This window comes from Lichenostomus cassidix, chromosome 20, assembly GCF_008360975.1.
Source record: "Lichenostomus cassidix isolate B80296 chromosome 20, HeHo_3.0, whole genome shotgun sequence".
NCBI classification, from domain to species: domain Eukaryota; kingdom Metazoa; phylum Chordata; class Aves; order Passeriformes; family Meliphagidae; genus Lichenostomus; species Lichenostomus cassidix.
In genome coordinates this window covers 13073415-13091518 of record NC_139500.1, presented here as the reverse complement: position 1 = coordinate 13091518, position 18104 = coordinate 13073415, and the positions used below count along the sequence as shown (strand labels likewise).

Below are 18104 nucleotides of genomic sequence, written 5' to 3'. Positions count from 1 at the left end.
CTGCACATGCTCCAAAGACAAAGGTGAAAAGTTCAGATGCGAGGAAGATCTTGGGCATTCATCAAGAGAAGACCCCTATGACAACCAAACTGGGGAGGCGCAAGCGCAGTGCAAAAGAGCTATTTATAACCATGAAACTATGTTATGTAAATTAGTTCCAGGGTGTATATAATAATGTTATAGTGACATAGTAATACTAAGTGGAATTTACTGTATGAATAAACCACAACACTTGACAAAGGTGGGTGAGCTAGGTGGAGAGATCCCCCTCACCTCCAGCGGTGCAAGAAACAAATATCTGCTCTGTAGACACTGGTCTGTGGGTTTGTGAAAAACAAGGTTCACTCTCCTGTTAGGATTAAAAGGTTTAATAAAAGACAATAGGGGACAGATAAAAGCAAAAGGTCAGTGCTGGGTGCTTTGGCATTCAGCCAAAAAAGCACACCTGGTATGGACAGAGACACCCTTTACATACCCTTCAGCCTAATGCATATTCATAAACAGTTAAACATATTTTTTTTGTTCTCCAAACTATTTTGCATGTTCTGGGAACTGATCTGCCTCCTCAGAGCATGCACAGTTGTCTTTCATTGATTCTGTTATCACTCCCAGGTTGTGGTTCCTGCAGCGACAGGAGCTGATAGTTGGAATGTCAGAGGCAGGGTCCGTCCATGGGATGTTATTCAGTTCAAGCAGACAGTTCAAGCATTCTAATAAAACTATAACAGCTATTTTACTACTATTAAACTCAGCTAGTACTAGAAAGAAAGACTTTAGTCATCATTACACAGCAATTTTTCACAGCAAGGCTACCTCTGTAAGAAAAGAATTGAAACAATACACATAGTATCCATTGTAATATTTGCGAAAAGCCAACATTATGACATATTTATCACAGGTTGTTATTTCCAACCTATCTTTTAGGGCATCAATACAGCCCCTTCATCCAGGACAGTTCAGATGTTTCTGCAGGCCAGTCTTAGGCAGGAGACCAGGCCCTGATGGCCCTGGGCCAATAGCAGTATCCTCACATATTCCCATACCACATCCCTGTAGCTGTTATCCTCATGTATTCCCACACTCCATCCCTTGTAGCTGTTATCCCCACATATTCCCAGACCACATCCCTGTAGCCATATCCCCATATATTCCTATACCACATCCATGTAGCTGTGTCCCCATGTATTATCATACCCTATCCATACATCCACATTCCCATGTCCCTGCCCCATACCCAACTGTACCCTCCTTCCATCCCCTTTCATGTCTCCTTGCTCCTCCCCCGCTGCTATTTTTTGTATTAAAAAACAGCATTTCCCTGCCTCTGTGTGTGTAACGGGGAATCGAAACTGTTGGCCGGGAGGCGGGACCAGCGCCGCGGAGCACAGCAGGATCAGAGCACCGAGCATCGGCACCGCACAGCGGCTCCAGGCAGCATCGGCACCGCACAGCGGCTCCAGGCAGCATCGGCACCGCACAGCGACCGCGGGCAGCAGCGGCTCCGGGCAGCAGCGGCTCCGGGCAGCAGCGGCTCTGGGCAGCAGGCAGGGCTCTCCCCGCAGTGTCCATCATGGACCTCAAGCAGCCGACGATGTGAGTGGGTCTGGGGGTGTCACTGGTGGTTTGTGGGGCAACATGCGGCATGACTGGAGCATTCTGGGGGTCACGGGGGGCTGTTGGTGGGGTGGGGGGCTCAAGGGGTGGTGGAGAGAGCTGAAGGGTGACTGAGGGAGGTGGAGATGGCAGCAGTCAGGGCTCGCAGGGAAGGAGTTGCTGGATGTCTTGGTTTTGACTGGGAGAGAGAGAATTTTCTCCACAGAAACTGGTCCAGCGCTGTGTTTGGGATTCAGAGAACAATGCTCGTAATGCACTGCAACTCAGTCGTGCTCACTCCAAATCAAGGACTTTTCAGTGTCTCGTGCTCTGCCAGCGAGGGAGAGCATGGCCAGGAGAGCTGACCCAAACTGGACAGAGCGATATTTCAGACCACAGAACCTCCTGCCCAGTGTAGAAAGTGGGAGGGGTCTGGCCAGGAGCCACCAATCGCTACTGCGGACAGGCTGGGCATTGGTCAGTGGGTGATGAGTGACTATCAGGCATTGATTTCACTTGGGCTTTATTCCGTTCTCTCTCTTTTTCATTGGTCAAAGTAGAAGTAGTAGCAGCAGTATAGTATCAATATATTTAGTTTTGTTTCAGTTATTTAACTATTCTCATCTCCACTCACTGGTTTTACCTATTCCCGATTCTCCTCCCCAGTCCCACTGGAGCAGTGAGCCATGTGGGAGTTCCCAGCTGGGGTTAAACCACAACAGTCCTTCTTGGTGCCCAGCAAGGGGAAAAAATGGTTGACATAACAAGAGTTCTGAGCAGAGTGTTAAAGTTGCTGTAAACACTTACTGTATTAGTTTAACAGTTGCGGATCAAAGTTTTGTTTGCGCTCAGAGTTCCTGCACGGGTGGGTTTTATAAAACCCTTCCTGGTGTGTGTGTTCCCGTTGGAATGTTCATCCTCCCTGGCTCTGGGCTAAGGTTATCATTCTGTTGTGGTTGGTAACACTGGGCTGTGGAACGAGACAACAGCTGCAGCTGAATCCAATCGGCTGTGCTCAGCATCACTGTACCCGCTGGACTTCAGGAGCCATCCAGTGGGAACTGTCAATAATTACACCTTTAGGCTTTTCTGCGAGAGCCAAGCCATGACTCAAATATTCCAGTGTGGCCTTGCCTCTTGTCTTGCCCTGACTTTTGCCTTGCCTTGCCTTGCCCTCCCTTTCCCACTCTGTGCCTACCTAAACCCCCAGGACAAGTCCAAGAGGACAGACAGTTTAACCCCTGCCCGCAGCTCAGTCCCACAAAGCCACTTGCTGTTCCCAGTAGGAGAGAATCAAAAAGAAAAGGTAAAGCCCCTGAGCTGACACAATAATAGTTTCATAATAAACAAAACTAAATATATTGATATTATTGCAACTATTAATAGTAATGAAAAAGAGAGAGAACGGAATAAAAACCAAGAGAAACCGGCAGTTCCCAACAGTCACTCATCACCCACTGACCAATGCCCAGCCCGTCCCCCAGTAGCAATTGGTGGCTCCTGTCCAGACCCCTCCCACTTTCTACACTGGGCAGGAGGTTCTGTGGTCTGGAATATCGCTCTGGCCAGTTTGGGTCAGCTCTCCTGGCCATGCTCTCCCTCTCTGGCAGAGCACAGGACACTGAAAAGTCCTTGATTTGGAGTGAGCACGACTGGGCTCCAACTCAAACATCAGTGTGGTACCAACACTGTTCTCATGCTAAATCCTGAACATGGTGCTGGACATGCTTCTGGGAAAAAAATTAACTCTATCCCAGCCAAAACCAGGGCACTGGAGCATCCCAGGAAGAGATGGGGGCCCTGGGGAAGTGTGGTTGTTGTCCTTGGGGATGGTTGTTTCAGTGGGTCTGGGAGGAGATGGAGTCCTTGACCCCTTCTAAGGAAAGGAACATCCTGCAGGATCCAAGGAGGACATGGGGGTCTGGGTTACGCAGCCTCCTCCACACCCCCTCTCCTTCTCTCCACTTTACAGGGAGACCTTCTGCCAGCGGGTGCCCACCTTCCTGGACTACCTGCACAGCATCCTGCAGAAGTACCCAGATGGGGGGCAGATCCTCAAGGTGAGATGCCCCAGAAACCCACTCGTCTGGGATCTCCTGCCCAGCAGAGCAGAGTGACCATAGGCAGGACCTTGGTGCCCAGCTGGGAGAGAGGGTCAGGGCTCTTCTCAGGGTCTGGGGGGGGCCCAGGTGACCGGGCATCAATCCCTAATTGCAGGAGCTGGTGCAGAACGCAGATGATGCTGGTGCTAACGAGGTCGTGTTTGTGTCTGATGAGCGGGAATTTGACATCACCAGAGGGGGACTGGAGGGTACCCAGGGTGAGAGGCATTGTGGGCACTGGGAGAGACTGGCACTGGGGTGGCACTGGCTGGTGCTGGGAGGGACTGGGGGAACTGGAACTGGTGAGGGGTTCTTGGGTGTGCCAGGGGCTCTGAGGGTACTGGGAGGACTCGGTGGGGTTCTTGCGGGACTGGAGCTTGTGGGAACACTGAGCGTGTGTGACAATTCCCCCTCCATGTCCCCATTCTCCCCTAACCCATGGATGGTGCTGACTGCCAGGCCCAGCTCTCCTGGCCTACAATGACGCTGTGATGTCGCCCCGGGACTGGGCAGGGATTCAGAGCCCAGGGAAGTCACACAAGCGGGAGGATCCCCACACTGTGGGGCGCTTTGGCTTGGGCTTCACCTCTGTCTACCACCTCACCGGTGAGTGGCACTGCGAGTCTCAGCTGGGACTGAACTGGGGACATGGGTTTTACTGGGAGCACTGAACTACAGGTGCTGGGGAGAACTGGGGGGTGCTGGGCGTGTGCAGAATGGAGGGCTGTGTCCAAAGTGAGGAAACCTGAAGCACCAGGAGGCTGGGGGGAGGCTGGCTGGCAGTGGAGGGCAGGGCTAGGGGGACAAACTGAGGGAGAACTGGTGAATTGGGGTTAAGCTTTGCATCACGGGAGGCTCTGTGGGGATGAACTTGAGGCTAGTGGGTGGGGATTTGGGGCACTGATGGGTTGGGATGATCCAGGAAGGCGGTGGTGTCCATGTCATCTCTGTGGCCTCATGGTTCCCATGTCTACAGACCTGCCAGGTGTGCTGAGCCTTCCATACTTGGGGGTGCTGGACCCCAAATGCCAGGTGCTGCCAGGTGGTGGCAAGCGCTGGAACATCTCTGAAGCCCAGGATCTTCCTGGACTTTTCAAGCCCTTCTGGGCTGGGCTGGAAGCTGTGGGACAGCACCGTGCCTCTGCCCAAGGCACCCTCTTCCGCTTCCCGCTTCGCCGGCAACCGTCAGAAATCACTACAGGGGTTTCTGATCCTGAGCGCATCTGCAGCCTCATCCAGACCTTCCTCACTGAGGCCCCTCTTGCCCTCCTCTTCCTCCGCCATGTCCGCCGCGTGGCCCTGCACCGTGTGGCCCCTGATGGAGTCCAGACACTCATAGGAACACTTGTGGCATCCCCTCAGCCTCTCCCTGTCCCGGTGCCATCAGGGGATGAAGGGCTGAGTCTGGCATGGTGCCTGGTGGCCCTGCAAGGGGATGGGGTGGGTGCTGGGAGTGAATGGCTGGTGGCCACGGGCAGGGCCACCAAGGGGCCAGCCGTGGCTCTGGGCAGAGGGCTGGGGTGCTGCCCTGAGCTGAGCCTGGCACACCCTCTCTGCGGGACCTGCCAAGGGCGGCTCTGCTGCTTCCTGCCCCTGCCAGCCACCGATGAGATGGCCACAGGGCTGCCTGTCCACGCCAGCGCTCCCTTTGCCCTCTCTGATGATCGCCGCCACCTGCGCTGGCCCCCGGAGGGCGAGAAGGGTGAGGAAGATGCCCGCTGGAATGCTCTGCTGCTGCTCGACCTCCTGCCCCGGGTCTACAGCCACTTGGCTGCTGTGGCTGTGGCTCTGCCCAGTGCAGATGCCTCCAGCCTGTGGCCAGACCCTGAGTGCACGCCGAGCTCCGGCCGGATCCACAGCCTGGTGAGCCGCGTGTGCCAGGAGCTGGTGGCTGCCCCTGTCCTGGTGCCGGCCACAGAGGGGGCGGTGGGGCGGCTGCGGGCATCCGAGGCTGTGCTGCTGCCGGAGGCTGCAGGGGATGTGGCCGCACGGAGGGCGGTCAAGGCCTTACTGGTGGCAGCCGGGGAGCCGGTGGCCGAGGTCCCACCCCACGTGTGGAGGGCGCTGACTTTGGGGATGCCGAAGGGCCTGCGGGAGGCCACGGCGGGACATGTGCGGGAGGTGCTGCTGCGCCACGGGGCCACAGAGCTCCCGGCTGCCAGCCGCCTCTCCCTGCTGCGCTTTGTGGCCGGGGACGGGCGCCACGCTGAGCTGCGGGGCCTCCCCCTCCTGCCTCGTGCCGACGGGACCTTTGTGGCCTTTGGAACTGCGTCAGCTGTTGTCTACGTGGACACATCCGACTGCCCCAGGTGAGCCCACAGCTCCCAGCAGCCCCACTGCCTGCAGAGTGGGCAGGACAGATGGCTGCCCACAGTTGCAGTTCCTGATCATGAGTTGGAAAGGGGGGCCATGGCCAAACCCGGACATTTGGGCTCCTCACTGCCCTCCTCCTCTCACCTGGTGTCACCATGTGGGAACTGAGGCAGGTGCCCAGGAAGCCCAAGTGCCCCATCACCCCTCTGGTCCCCCAGCACCTCTGTTTGTCCCACAGGGAGCTCCTGCCTGGCTTGGTTGGGTCCTTTCTGCCCTCAGACCTGGAGCCAGGCTTGGACAGCCTCCTGCGAGGCATTGCCAAGGACGGTAAGAGACAGGGGGTCCCTGGACCACCTTTAGGTCTCCTGGTCACCCCCCCCATAACCCCAACACCCCCAGGCACCACTGTACACCCTGGGGGCTCCTCTGCAGCCCTAGTATCTCCTTGTACCTCCCTGTCTGTGTGGGGACTCTATGTCCTTGCTCTTCCCACATTCCCCTGTCCCCTCTGTGCTCCCTTAAACCCTGGGTCTCCCTGTGTTCCTCATCTGAAGATCCCTGTGCTCCCCAGTACTGGTCCCGCTAACACCTTTTCTCCTCCCACATGTCTTCCCTATATTCCCACCCATCTGGGATTTCTGGGTTCCCTGTGCTCCTATTCAGGGTGTCCACTGCCCCCCAGAGCCCAGATCCTCCCATGCCCCATGGGGGGCCACCCCTCCCCTGAAGATCTCAGGCTCTTTCTCCCCCATCCTGGTCCCTCTGCCAGGTCCTAGGTCCGAGATATTTCTAGTACAGTGTCTTCCTCTTGCACACAGGCCTCTTCTCCAACCTCGTTCTGCTGGATCCAGCTGTGACTGCACAGACCCTGCGCTTGGCTCTGCCCCTCACCTGGACATCCCAGTCTTCAGCCCCAGTGACCTGGTGCCCAGGCCAAGGGCCCCCCCAGCCCCCAGCCTCCTGGTTCCCAGCCCTGTGGCAATTCCTGGCCCACCACGTGGAAGACCTGGGCCCTCTGGAGGGGCTTCCTCTCATATCCCTGTCCCCACTGGACGCCCCCAGCATCTGTCTGGCTCCACTGATACCCGAGTCCAGCTGTATCTTCCAGGCATGGGAGGACCAGATCCTGCCACCTGCTGTGGCCTCTGTGCTGGAGGTCCTGGGCTGTTCTGTGGTGCCACCGGGCATGTGGCACCGCTCCCTGTCCCGCTACATCCTGCCTCCATCCCCCCTCAATGCCCTGCGGGCCCTGGGCAGGCAGGGTGCTGCAGCACTGGCCTCCCGCATGGCCTGGCTGCCTGATGCGGATGTGCTCACCCTCCGGCTCTACCTGGCAGACGTCCCATCCCTGACAAAGCAGGACATGGCCACACTGGCTGCTCTGCCCCTCTTTCTGCCACTGCCCTGCTTGGCCACCCCACAGCCCACGGAGCTGGTGCCAGCTGGTGCCACCCCGGCGCTGGAGCCAGAGCTGGAGCCGCCCCAAGATGTGCTGCTGCCAGAGGCCGTGTTGCGGTGCCGGGATGAAGCTGACCGACAGCTCCTCGGGAGGCTCCAGAGGCCCCTCATCAGTGCAGCCCACGTGATGCTGAAGGCCATCAAAGCCGTGGCCCAAGGCACCTATGCGGGGCGGGCGGCTGAGACACAGGCTCTGCTGCTCTGGGTGCTGCAGCACGGAGACATTGTCTTCACCCAGAGCCCCCCGCTCCGGCAGGCCTGCAGCCAGCTGGCCTTCCTGGAGACCTCCAATGGCCCTGCATGCCCGCGAGACCTCTATGACCCCTGCGACAGCACCTTGCAGGCACTGCTGGGACCAGAGCACTTTCCTCCTGACGCCTTCCGCAGTCTGCCCGTCCTCCGTGCCTTGAGGGCCGTGGGCTTGCGGCATGGTGAGGGGTGCCTGCTGCCCTCAGACATCCTGGCGGCTGCAGGACAAGTCAGTCAGGGTGGCACGGCAGCTCTGGACAGGGCTGAGGCACTGATCACAGTTTGCAACCACCCCAAGGCACTGGATGGCTTCAGTGCTGCAGAGCTCAGGCAGCTCCAGGCCCTGCCATGGGTGCCTTGCTCCAAGTGCACAGGGGAGCCTGGGCAACCCTTCCTGCCCCCCAAGGAGCTGCGATCCACCCAGTACCAGTCCCTGGTAGGTCTTGCCATGCCCCTGACTGGAGTCTTTGTGCCAGAGGCAGAGAAGAAACTGGGGCTGAGCCAGACCCCACCTCCAGAGAGAGTGTGGGAGCAGCTGAGAAAGCTGGCAGAGTGCGGCGATATGGATGAGGTGGCTTCCGCTCTCCAGCCTATCTACCGGCACATGCAGGAAAACCTGAAGGTCTTTGGGACTGCCCCACATGGTGCTGTGGTGTGGACTGGGTCTGGGCTTGTCCTGCCACGTGATGCTGTGCTGGGCTATCCTGAGAAGCTGGAGCTGGGGATGCTGGTGCCCCGGGTTCCCCCTGACTTTCTGCCCTATGGCTGCCTCTTCAGGGCTTGGGGGGTTGCAGAGGGGGTGAGTGAGGAGAGGGCGGTGTCAGCCCTGCGCTGCCTGGGGCGGGACATAGATGAGCGCAGCTCCAGAGCGGGCACCACCACAGAGTTGCAGGTGGTTGTGGCTGTCCTGGAGTGGCTGAAGAGTCGGGGCCACCAGGGCAAGGGCACCGTGCCAGTTCCTGTGAGGATCCTGCAGGGCTCAGGCTTTGCCCTCCGTCCAGCTGCTTCTGCCGTGTACCTGGACATGGAGCTGGAGGAAGAGGAGGATGTTCAGGACGTGGTGCATGAGGCAGTGCCTGCCAGCACAGCCATTTTCCTGGGCACGGAGCTGCTCAGTACGCGGGTGTTGGGCCCAGAGCCGTTCACAGCCTGTGGCCCCTCAGAGCCCATCACCCTGCGCCTCCGCAACATCCTGCAGGAGTACGGTGAGGAGAGCGACCTCTTCACAGAGATGGTCCAGAACGCGGAGGATGCCGGTGCTACTGAGTGCCGCTTCCTCCTGGACCTGCGGTGCCGCAGAAAGGCCACCTCTGGGCTGCTAGACCCAGGCATGGCTGCCTGTCATGGCCCAGCCCTCTGGGCCTACAACAATGCCCTGTTCACAGAGGATGATCTCCAGAACATCACTCGGATTGGGGCTGCTACAAAGGAGGGCCAGGCAGGCCAGATTGGGCGCTTTGGGCTGGGCTTCAGCTCTGTCTACCGTGTCACAGATGTGCCGGCAGTGCTGAGTGGGGAGACACTGCTCATCTTTGATCCCAATGGCACCCATCTGGGCAAGCACATTCCCAGGGCCGGCTGCCCTGGCATCCGCCTAGACTTCTCTAGCCGACCACGCATCCTGCGTGTCTTTGCTGAGCAGTTCCAGCCCTACCGTGGTATCTTTGGGTGCTGTCTACCTGAACCAGGACCCTTTCCAGGGAGCCTTTTCCGCCTGCCTTTTCGCACTGAAGAGGAAGCTGTGAAATCACAGGTTTGCACTGAGGCCTTTGGTACAGAGCGTATCCAGTCCCTTGTCACTGCTTTCCTTGGCTCTAACCGGCTCCTGCTGCTCTTCCTGAAGAAAGTGAAGGAGCTGTCCCTGGAGCTGCTGCCAGACACGGCCACCTCTGCAGAGGATGCCATGCCTCTGGCCACACTGCAGCAAAAGGAGATCCGAAACTTGGGGGCCCCTGGGGATGCCCGAAGCTGGGCAGCCATCGAGCAGCTCTCAGCCTGTGAGGAGGAATCCAAGACCATGTGGCACTACCTGGTTTTGGTGTGTCAGGGTGATGGCGAGTTGCTGGAACTATTTCACCAGAACACACAGGCAGGGCTCCATCCTCCACCTCCCATGGCTGGTGTGGCCTTTCCCCTTGCCCCGACTGAAGATGGCAAGTGGGTGCCACGTCTGGATGCTGAGAAGGGACAAGTTTTCTGCCACCTTCCCATGCCGGTCATCTCAGGGCTGCCAATCCACGTGCATGGGGCCTTCAGCATCCTCTCAAACCGCAAGGGGCTGTGGGACACAGCGGAGCGGGGCAAGTGGAACCGGGTGCTGCTCCGCAATGCTGTGCCTATGGCCTGGCTCCGGGCACTGGACCATCTACGCGCCATGCATGAGGCAGGCGAGTTGAAGAACTATGAGTATCATCTCTTCTGGCCAGACATTAGCACTGCCCGCTACCCCTTTACGGAGGCCGTGACTGGTTTCTACCAGGCTGTGGCAGCCAGGAGTGGGCCCAGGCTCTTTTCCGATGGCTGCTCCTGGTGCTCGCTGCAGGATGCCTGCTTCCTGCACCAGGCTGTGGAGAGACACCCCAAGTTGGGTGCTGTGGCGCAGCGAGTCTTTGCCACCACCGTGCCCCGTCCCCTGTTGGCTGTGACCTTGCCTGAGAAGGTGCGGAAGGGCCTCGGGAAGGCACTGGATGCTGGAACCTATGACTGGCCCCGCTTTTTCTGTGAGCTTGTGCTTCCCAACTTGATAAACCTCCCTGATGTTGACCGGAACCCACTGCTTCTCCACGCACTGGATATGTCCCATGAGGATGTGGACAAAGTGCTGCAGACAGTGCCCTGCATCCCTACCACCCCTCATGACCACCTGCAGCTCATCAATCGCCTGGTGCATCCCAGTGGTCGCGCTGCCTCTTTATATGACCCTAAGGATGGGCGCTTCCCCACTGGGAATGCCTTCCTTTCCCCAGAGACACTAAGCCGACTGGAGAGGCTGGGCATGGTGAAGGACACCATGGCCCTGCCAGAGCTGCTGGAGAGGGCAAAGACTGTGCAGCTTGTCTGGACCAACAATCGTGCCCAGGGCTGCCAGAGGGCTGCCTGCATTCTTGAGCTGCTTCAGGATGCAGTGAAGGAGAGAGTGAACAACACCCTGCAGGCTGCTTTCCAGACTGTGCCCTTCCTCCCTGCTACACAGCCCACTGGTGACCATGTGCTGCTGCCAGCTACCCAGCTCTACCATCACGTCCATGCCCCACTAGTGGGACTCGTCCACCCAATCTTGGATCCTCAAGTGCTGGGGGAAAACTTCCACTTCCCCAAGGAGGTTGCATCCTTCTTGGGGCTGGACCGGCAGATACCATCAGCTCAAGTCCTTAAGCAGCTGCAGGCACTGAGCCATAGCTCCAACACTCTCCCTTTGGAGAACCTGCAGTACAGCACCAATTGCTGCTACAAGCACCTGAACAGGCTGCTCCAGGAACATCACTCCAGCTGGGATGAAGTGGCTTCTGCAGTGGCCCAAGGGGAACCCTTCATCTTGGTGGGCTCCCGTTTTGTGCCAGTCATGGCTGTGGCTGAGACACTGTCATTTGAGGCTGTCCCATACCTTCATCAGCTCCAAGAGCAGTACAAGCCCTACAGAGAACTCTGGAAGTGTGTGGGGCTGCGCCATACATTCACCTGGGATGATTATGCCCGAGTGCTCTGCACCCTGGCAAAAACACATGCCGGAGAGCCGCTGCCTGCTCCGGAGCTGGTTCTAGCCCTGCGGCTGGTGTCTTGTGGCTTGATGGAAGATGGCAACCAGCCAGACACCTGGCAGACCCAGCAACTCTTTCTGCCCGATGAAGAGGGCATTTTGCGTCCACGGGACCAGCTCTTCTTCAATGATGCACCGTGGATGCCGTTGGACAGAGATGTCCTGCTGTGCCATAAACAGTTGTCCCGAGATGCAGCCCTGCGCTGTGGGGTGGCCACCACACGCCACCTAGCCCTGGAGAGGAGTGAAATCATCGCTGATCACCTGAGCCGCTGGGCACAGCCATTTGGTGCCCATGAAGATTTGCCAACACGGCTGAAGAACATCTTGAAGGAGTACCTGGCATCCGCTCCCGATACGGTGAAGGAGATGCTCCAGAATGCAGATGATGCTGGTGCAGGGCTTGTGCACTTTGTGTGGGACCGCCGGCAGCACCCAGAGAAGGCCACTTTCAGTGAGAAATGGAACCTCCTGCAGGGCCCTGCACTCTGCATCTACAACGATAGCCCCTTCCAGCAGCAGGACATTGAAGGCATTCAGCATCTGGGGGTGGGTGGCAAGCAAGGCCGGCAGGATGTCACAGGCAAATATGGCCTTGGCTTCAACACTGTCTTCCACTTTACTGACTGCCCAGCCTTCCTGACTGGAGACAGTACCCTGTGTGTCTTTGATCCCCATCTCTACTACGTGCCCACAGCCACAACCGAGAAGCCTGGTGGGATGTTTACTGTCAACCCTGAATTCAAGAAGAGTTTTCCAGACATTTATGACACCTTCCTACCATCTTTCTTCAACCTGAATCAGGGTGTCCTTTTCCGGCTGCCACTCCGCACTGCAGCTGGAGCTCTCGAGTCCAGGGTGTCTGACATGGTAGTGCGAGACCAAGACCTCAAGGACATGCAGGAAATACTGGCTGAGGAAGGTGAGGACTTGGTGCTCTTCCTCCGGCACATCCACACCGTGGTCTTCTCCGAGATCCCCCCAGAAGGGAAAGAGTTGGTGGAGAAGCTGCGGGTGACCACAGAGCTCACGGGTGGGGATGCAGAGCTGAGACGGGATTTTCAAGCAAGATTAAGCCAAGCCATGGATAGGAACAGCCCCGCACCTCTGTCCTATACCATGAAAGTCAAAAACAGCAGAGCTAAGACCAGAAGTGTTTGGAGGGTGATCTCCCAAATTGGGGTGCAGGGCGGGGCTGAGGAGTCTCCGATGCCTGAGTGGCTGCCCTATGGGGCTGTGGCTGCCTGCCTGGAGCCTCTGAACAGAGACAGGGGCAGAGCCTTCTGCACCCTCCCACTGCCCTTGAGCACCGGGCTGCCTGTGCACATCAATGCCAGCTTCTCTGTGGATGTGGCCAGGCGCAGTCTCCACCAGGACAAAAGCTGCACAGAGGCAGCGTGGAATGACTTCTTGCTCCAGCGTTTGGTGGTTCCACTATACTGTGACTTTCTCACCAGGCAGTGGAAAGCCCTGGGGCCAGGAAAGCTCCAGTTCAAGTCCCTGGAACTCTGCCAGCGGCACCTGAACTCTCACTTCCTCCAGTTTTTCCCTGTTACAAAAAGGGTGCTACCTATTTTTCAGGCCATGGTGAGAGAGGTCTACAAGCACCTCAGTCATGCACGCCTGCCTCTGGTGCCTGTGTACAGGCAAGAAATCACAGAAAAGAAGTCACCTGGCAGCAAGGTGACAGTAACCTGGGCATCTCCAGGTGGAGGGGATGTGCTAACAGAGCCATACTTTCTCAAGGAGATGCCGGACCCGGAAGTCCAGGAGGTGCTGCAGCACCTGAACATGAAACTGGTTCCACCATTCACCCACCTGTGGCAGATCCATGAGGAGTTCGTTGAAGCCCAAGTGAATGCTGTTGCCTTAGGGCCATCCTCTCTTCGGTGCTTCCTCAAGGCCCTGGCTCTGCCCGTGCCCTGCAAGCTGGCTGAGACACCCCTGAGGACTCCAGAGAGCTGCTGCACCCTGCTGAAGTACTTAACAGGATGGAGCAGGCACTCCCAAGGTACTCCCAAGGATAGGGTCAAGGCAGAACTGGAAGGCCTGCCCTTGCTGGCCACAGAAGATGGTTTTCTGAATGCTTTCAGCATCCACCATCCTGTCTTCAAGAACTCCTTTGCTCACCTCTTCCCCCACCACAGCCACCGTTTTGCCAAACAGTGTATTTCTGCATGGATCCCACCTTGCTTTGTGAAGGAGCTTGGTCTCCCAGAGGCCACACCACTCATCCAGGAGGCATTGGGTCAGCTGGAGTGGACCACAGAGTGGGAAAAGTGGCTCAAGGGACTGTGGATCTTCTTTTCCAGCGTGGTCGACACCAGAACCTCAAAGGCAAATATGGAGTCATTTGTGGATAATCTCCAGGATATGGCAGTGCTGCCTGTTCAGGGGAGTAAGACAGGCTCGAAGCACCTACTGCCACTATCCTCCCTCTCCAGGGTTCTTTTTGAGTGTTGCTCAGAAGTGGGAAAGGTGCTCCACAAACTGGGCATCGCTGTGCTCCAGAACTCCCTGCTGCCCCTTGATTTTGCCCTCAGTTGCCTGAAGCCGAGGACACTGCAAGTCACAGAGCCCAGGGCTGTAGTGGCCCATCTGGCAGACATCAGAACTCATCTCTGCTGGGGGGATTTAAGGAAGCAGGACGTGACAGCCCTGCTGAGCTTTGTGCAGCAGGGAGAGCTGGATTCACGTGCACTGGATCAGCTCCGGCACCTGCCTCTCTTCCACAAATTTGGGGGGAGCTATGTAGCTGTGGCTCCCTACCGCAAGGTGCTGCTGCTCTACAGACAGTACCTGGAAGTGCCCCCGGGTACCCAAGCCCTGTACAATCTGGACAAAGACATGGTGCTGCTCACACCAGACCCGATCCACGAACAGCTGGCCAAGGCTTTGAAGTGGGAGTCCACAGATGACCAAAAGCTCTTCATGACTGTGGTGCTACCCCGGCTGTCCCAGCTCACACGCCAAAACCTCACGGTAGCTGTACGCTTGTTCTTTGTCCTCCAACACTCCTTTGATGTTCAGAGCATGAGGACTGTTGTGGCAGCTTTTCAGAAGGTGGCCTTTATACCAGATGCCCATGGAACACTGCACCTGGCCTCCTACTTCTACAATGACACACACTCCTTCCGCACCCTGCGGCTCCAAAACCGCTTTGTGCCTAAATCTTTCTTTAAGGAGCTACATTTGGACTGGAGAGCTGTGAATTTCCTCCTTGAGGCAGGTGTCCGCACCAGCCTCTCTGTAGTGGATTTTGTGGCACTGGCCCTGGAGATAGAGTGTGAAGCCACTCAGGCTACCTGCCACACTGAAGAACTGCTGCAGCGTCAGCAGGAGATGCTCAAGCAGCTTGCAATCCTAGTCACAGAAAATCCTGAGTCACAGGATTTCCTAAGGAAAATTGCCTCAATCCACTTCCTGCCTCCCCTGGACATCGCCCCAAACTTGATGAACCTCCACCCTCCACTTGTAGCCTGCACTAAGGCTGTGGCACTGAAGGGCAGTGTTTCCTTTTGTGAAAATGTGGCTGAGCTCCTGTGGACATCAGCTACCATCCTGCCAGAATCCCTTGAACTTGAGAAGGAGGTCCTGAAGGCCATAGGAGTCCTTGTAGAGATACCCACTGCCCTGGTGGTGGCTAACCTGGAGCATGTGTGCAGGGCAGCCTGCCTGACACCACTGCAGGTGAGCACACAGGCCAGTGTGCTCTGCAACATGTACAACTTCCTGCAGACCCATCTGGAGGAGGTGGACGCAGAGCACCTCACTGAGCTGCCTGTGGTGCTGGTCAAGTCAGGGAACATGGCCAAGCCACGGCAGGTGGTGTCATCGCTCCCAAATGAGGCTGACTTTTATCCCTATCTCTTCACGCCTCACCCCCACGTGGCTGCCTTTGGAGATCTGCTGGAACACCTTGGCATGGTCCCAAGTCCCACACTGACTCACTACAGCCATGTTTTGGCCCAAATCTACCAGGAGAGCCATGTCAGTGGGACCCTTAGCAGCAGCCAGAAGAAGACAGTCTTGCTGGCCATACGGCATTTCTTCCAGCTGCTGTGGGAGGAAGTGGAGCCCCCCAATTGCTCTGCTGTGGCTGAGCTGTACCTGATGAGCACTGCTGGCTGCCTGGAGCCATCCCACAGGCTGTGCTTCAATGACTGCGTGCCCTTACAGACCGCACAGGCCCTGGAGAAGACCTTTGTGTTCATGGCTGAGCTGCCGTTGGCTGGGTGTAATGCCAGGTGGCTGCTGCAAAGGCTGCCGCTGCACCTGCGGCCACGGGTGCTCTCAGAGGTGACAGAGCAGCAGCTGGAGGAGGGTGGTCTGCAGCCATGTCATTATGGCTCTCAGTGTCCTGCGCAGAAGCGTCTGCAGACCCTGCTGGTATCCCCGTGGTTTAGGCTGGGGCTGGAGTCCCTGCTGCAGTGGCAGAGCCACAAGGCTGTGGCGGGAATGGAGGGGGATGGTGACTTTGCAGTGGAGCAGCTGAAAGTGCAGTGCTGCACAAACATCCGCACTGTGCTGGTCCACGGTGGGACAAAGGTGGACGGCAGCTCCCAGTCACAGGTCATCCATGTGTGCCAGTCTGGTGGTAGCCAGCGGCTCTTGTACATCCAGCACGCAGAGATGGAGCTGAACCGGCACCAGCTGAGGGTGGTGGAGACGCTGGTGAAGGAGATCAATAACATCCTGGGTGGGAAGCTGGAGGCACCTGCCTTGGCCGTGCTGCGTGAAATGCTGGTCTGCCAGAAGCCACAGGATGTGGCCTTGGTTCTGGAGGAGAACAACGTGAGGCTGGTGGGTGTTGCGCCAGAGTTGGAGGAGAAGCTGCAGGAGGAGGCTGTGGCAGAGGGGAGGCCATGGAAGGATCCCAGCCTGGCAACCTCGAGGCCTCTGTGTGGTGTCAGGCGGTCAAAGGCGAGGCCGCAGCTTTGTTTAGAGTACAAACCTGCTGCCCAGCACCACAGACAGGGAGGCTGCAGCTCCTGGCTGAGCAGTGAAGAGCTCATGGCCCTCACTCTCTCTGTCCCTGAGGCCCTGCGGTGGCTGCGTCAGGCCACAGGTGACCTGCAGGCAGCCCACAATGACATCCAGCACTGCTGCCCCAACTGGGTCCTCTTCAAAGTGCACCAGGCCCTGGAGAAGGCGCTGGTGGCAGCCATACTTTGCCGTGGTGAAGCCTTTGAGGGCTCAGGGGGGCTGATGGGTCTGGCCCAATGGCTGGAGGTGAAGGAGCCAGAGTTGCAGGGCCTGGTACTGGATGTGCAGTGGTTGTGTGGCCACGGTGTGGACGGCAAGGCCACACAGTATCCAAATTACCACCCCTTTCCTGTGATCCCCCGCGAGGCGTTCCCTAGTGTGGATGAGGAGGACATCCTGAAGCAGGCACAAAAAGTGCTGGGGACACTGAAGGCCCATGTGGACGGAAAGTGAGCATGTCCTTACAGAGGGGCCAAGAGACCACCAGGGGCCCATCAGAGACCCACCATGGACCTCTTGTGGACTCACCATGGACTTGCCACAGACCTGCCACAGGCAATCCTAGACTGTCCAGCCCTGGTAGGGAAGTTTTGGAGGCAGATGAGGGCCCAGGCCACTGGACATTACAGGGTATCCTGTGCCATTGGCATGTCTTCTTTCAGTGCAGGGGAAATAAAGTGCAATAATAAATGCTGCAGTATACCCTTCACTGACAGTGGAGTCAGGGGACATGGTGAGGTACTAAGGCTTGAGCAATAGGCCCCGATTGAGGCCTTGAGCCAAAGGTGACCTCTAAATGAACCTTCCAACCAAACAGTGTGTTTGTATCTGCTCATTAGCAAAATATGCATGATTATTAGCGATATGATCTATGTATCTGCTCAGTCATGAAGTATTATTAGCATTATGTTTGTATTGATAAATTATGATCATAAGTGTTATGATCTATGTATCTGCTTATTAGTGAAATACCTGTTTACCTTTCCATATTTAGAAGCTGGACAAAGCCATGAAGTCCAACACCTGGCCTTGTTTGGAGGTACATGATCAAAGGCAACTCCTTTGGTTCCTCCTTGAGCCCTGGTGAGGCTTTGGGAGGAACCTAAGAGGAGGATGAAACCTGATGTTCCTGTCCTAGAAGTTGTGTGAGCTTGTTTATTCAACAATATAAAAGCTGGGCCCTCTCACAGCCAAGTCAGAAGCCTCTTTACCTGCAGGTGGACACGCCACATAGGAATTCCCAGTTTTGACGAGGGGCTCTCCAGTCCTTCGCTGTCACAGGGGGTCCCCAGCTGACATGTGGGTCTGGATGATGGTAAAGTCCTAGGGTAGCTGGTGATGGATCTTTCTTAATCAATACAGGCAATCTTTGGTAGTAGTGAGGTGCATCGCGTAACATTACCATTTTGTAATTCTTCGCTGCTTTGCACTATAGTAAATTACACTTACTCCTTAAGTTGGTGTCTGTGTCTTTTCGTGCTGACCCTGCCCACTGGCAGAACACATGGAGAGGCCATGGGCAACTGTGGGTGTGTGGAAGGTGGAGGTGGTGATGAAGGGATTTGGAGAGCTGTGGTAGGTCAATCTTGGCTAGCCAGGTGCCCACCGAGCTGCCCCATCACTCCCCCTCTTAGGCTGAAAAGGGG

General features: G+C 57.0%; 1 protein-coding gene across 1 annotated transcript; it reads left to right on the top strand.

The window, feature by feature from the left end:
* Positions 1-1370: 1370 nt before the first annotated feature.
* LOC146428870 (sacsin-like) lies at positions 1371-17914 on the top strand. The gene is made up of 7 exons (XM_085079317.1): positions 1371-1593; positions 3566-3653; positions 3811-3913; positions 4155-4301; positions 4672-6004; positions 6247-6335; positions 6827-17914. Exons 1-7 carry the CDS (start codon positions 1571-1573, stop codon positions 16909-16911), a joined length of 11868 nt encoding a protein of 3955 aa, XP_084935443.1. The 5' UTR covers positions 1371-1570; the 3' UTR covers positions 16912-17914.
* The last annotated feature ends 190 nt before the right edge of the window (positions 17915-18104 follow it).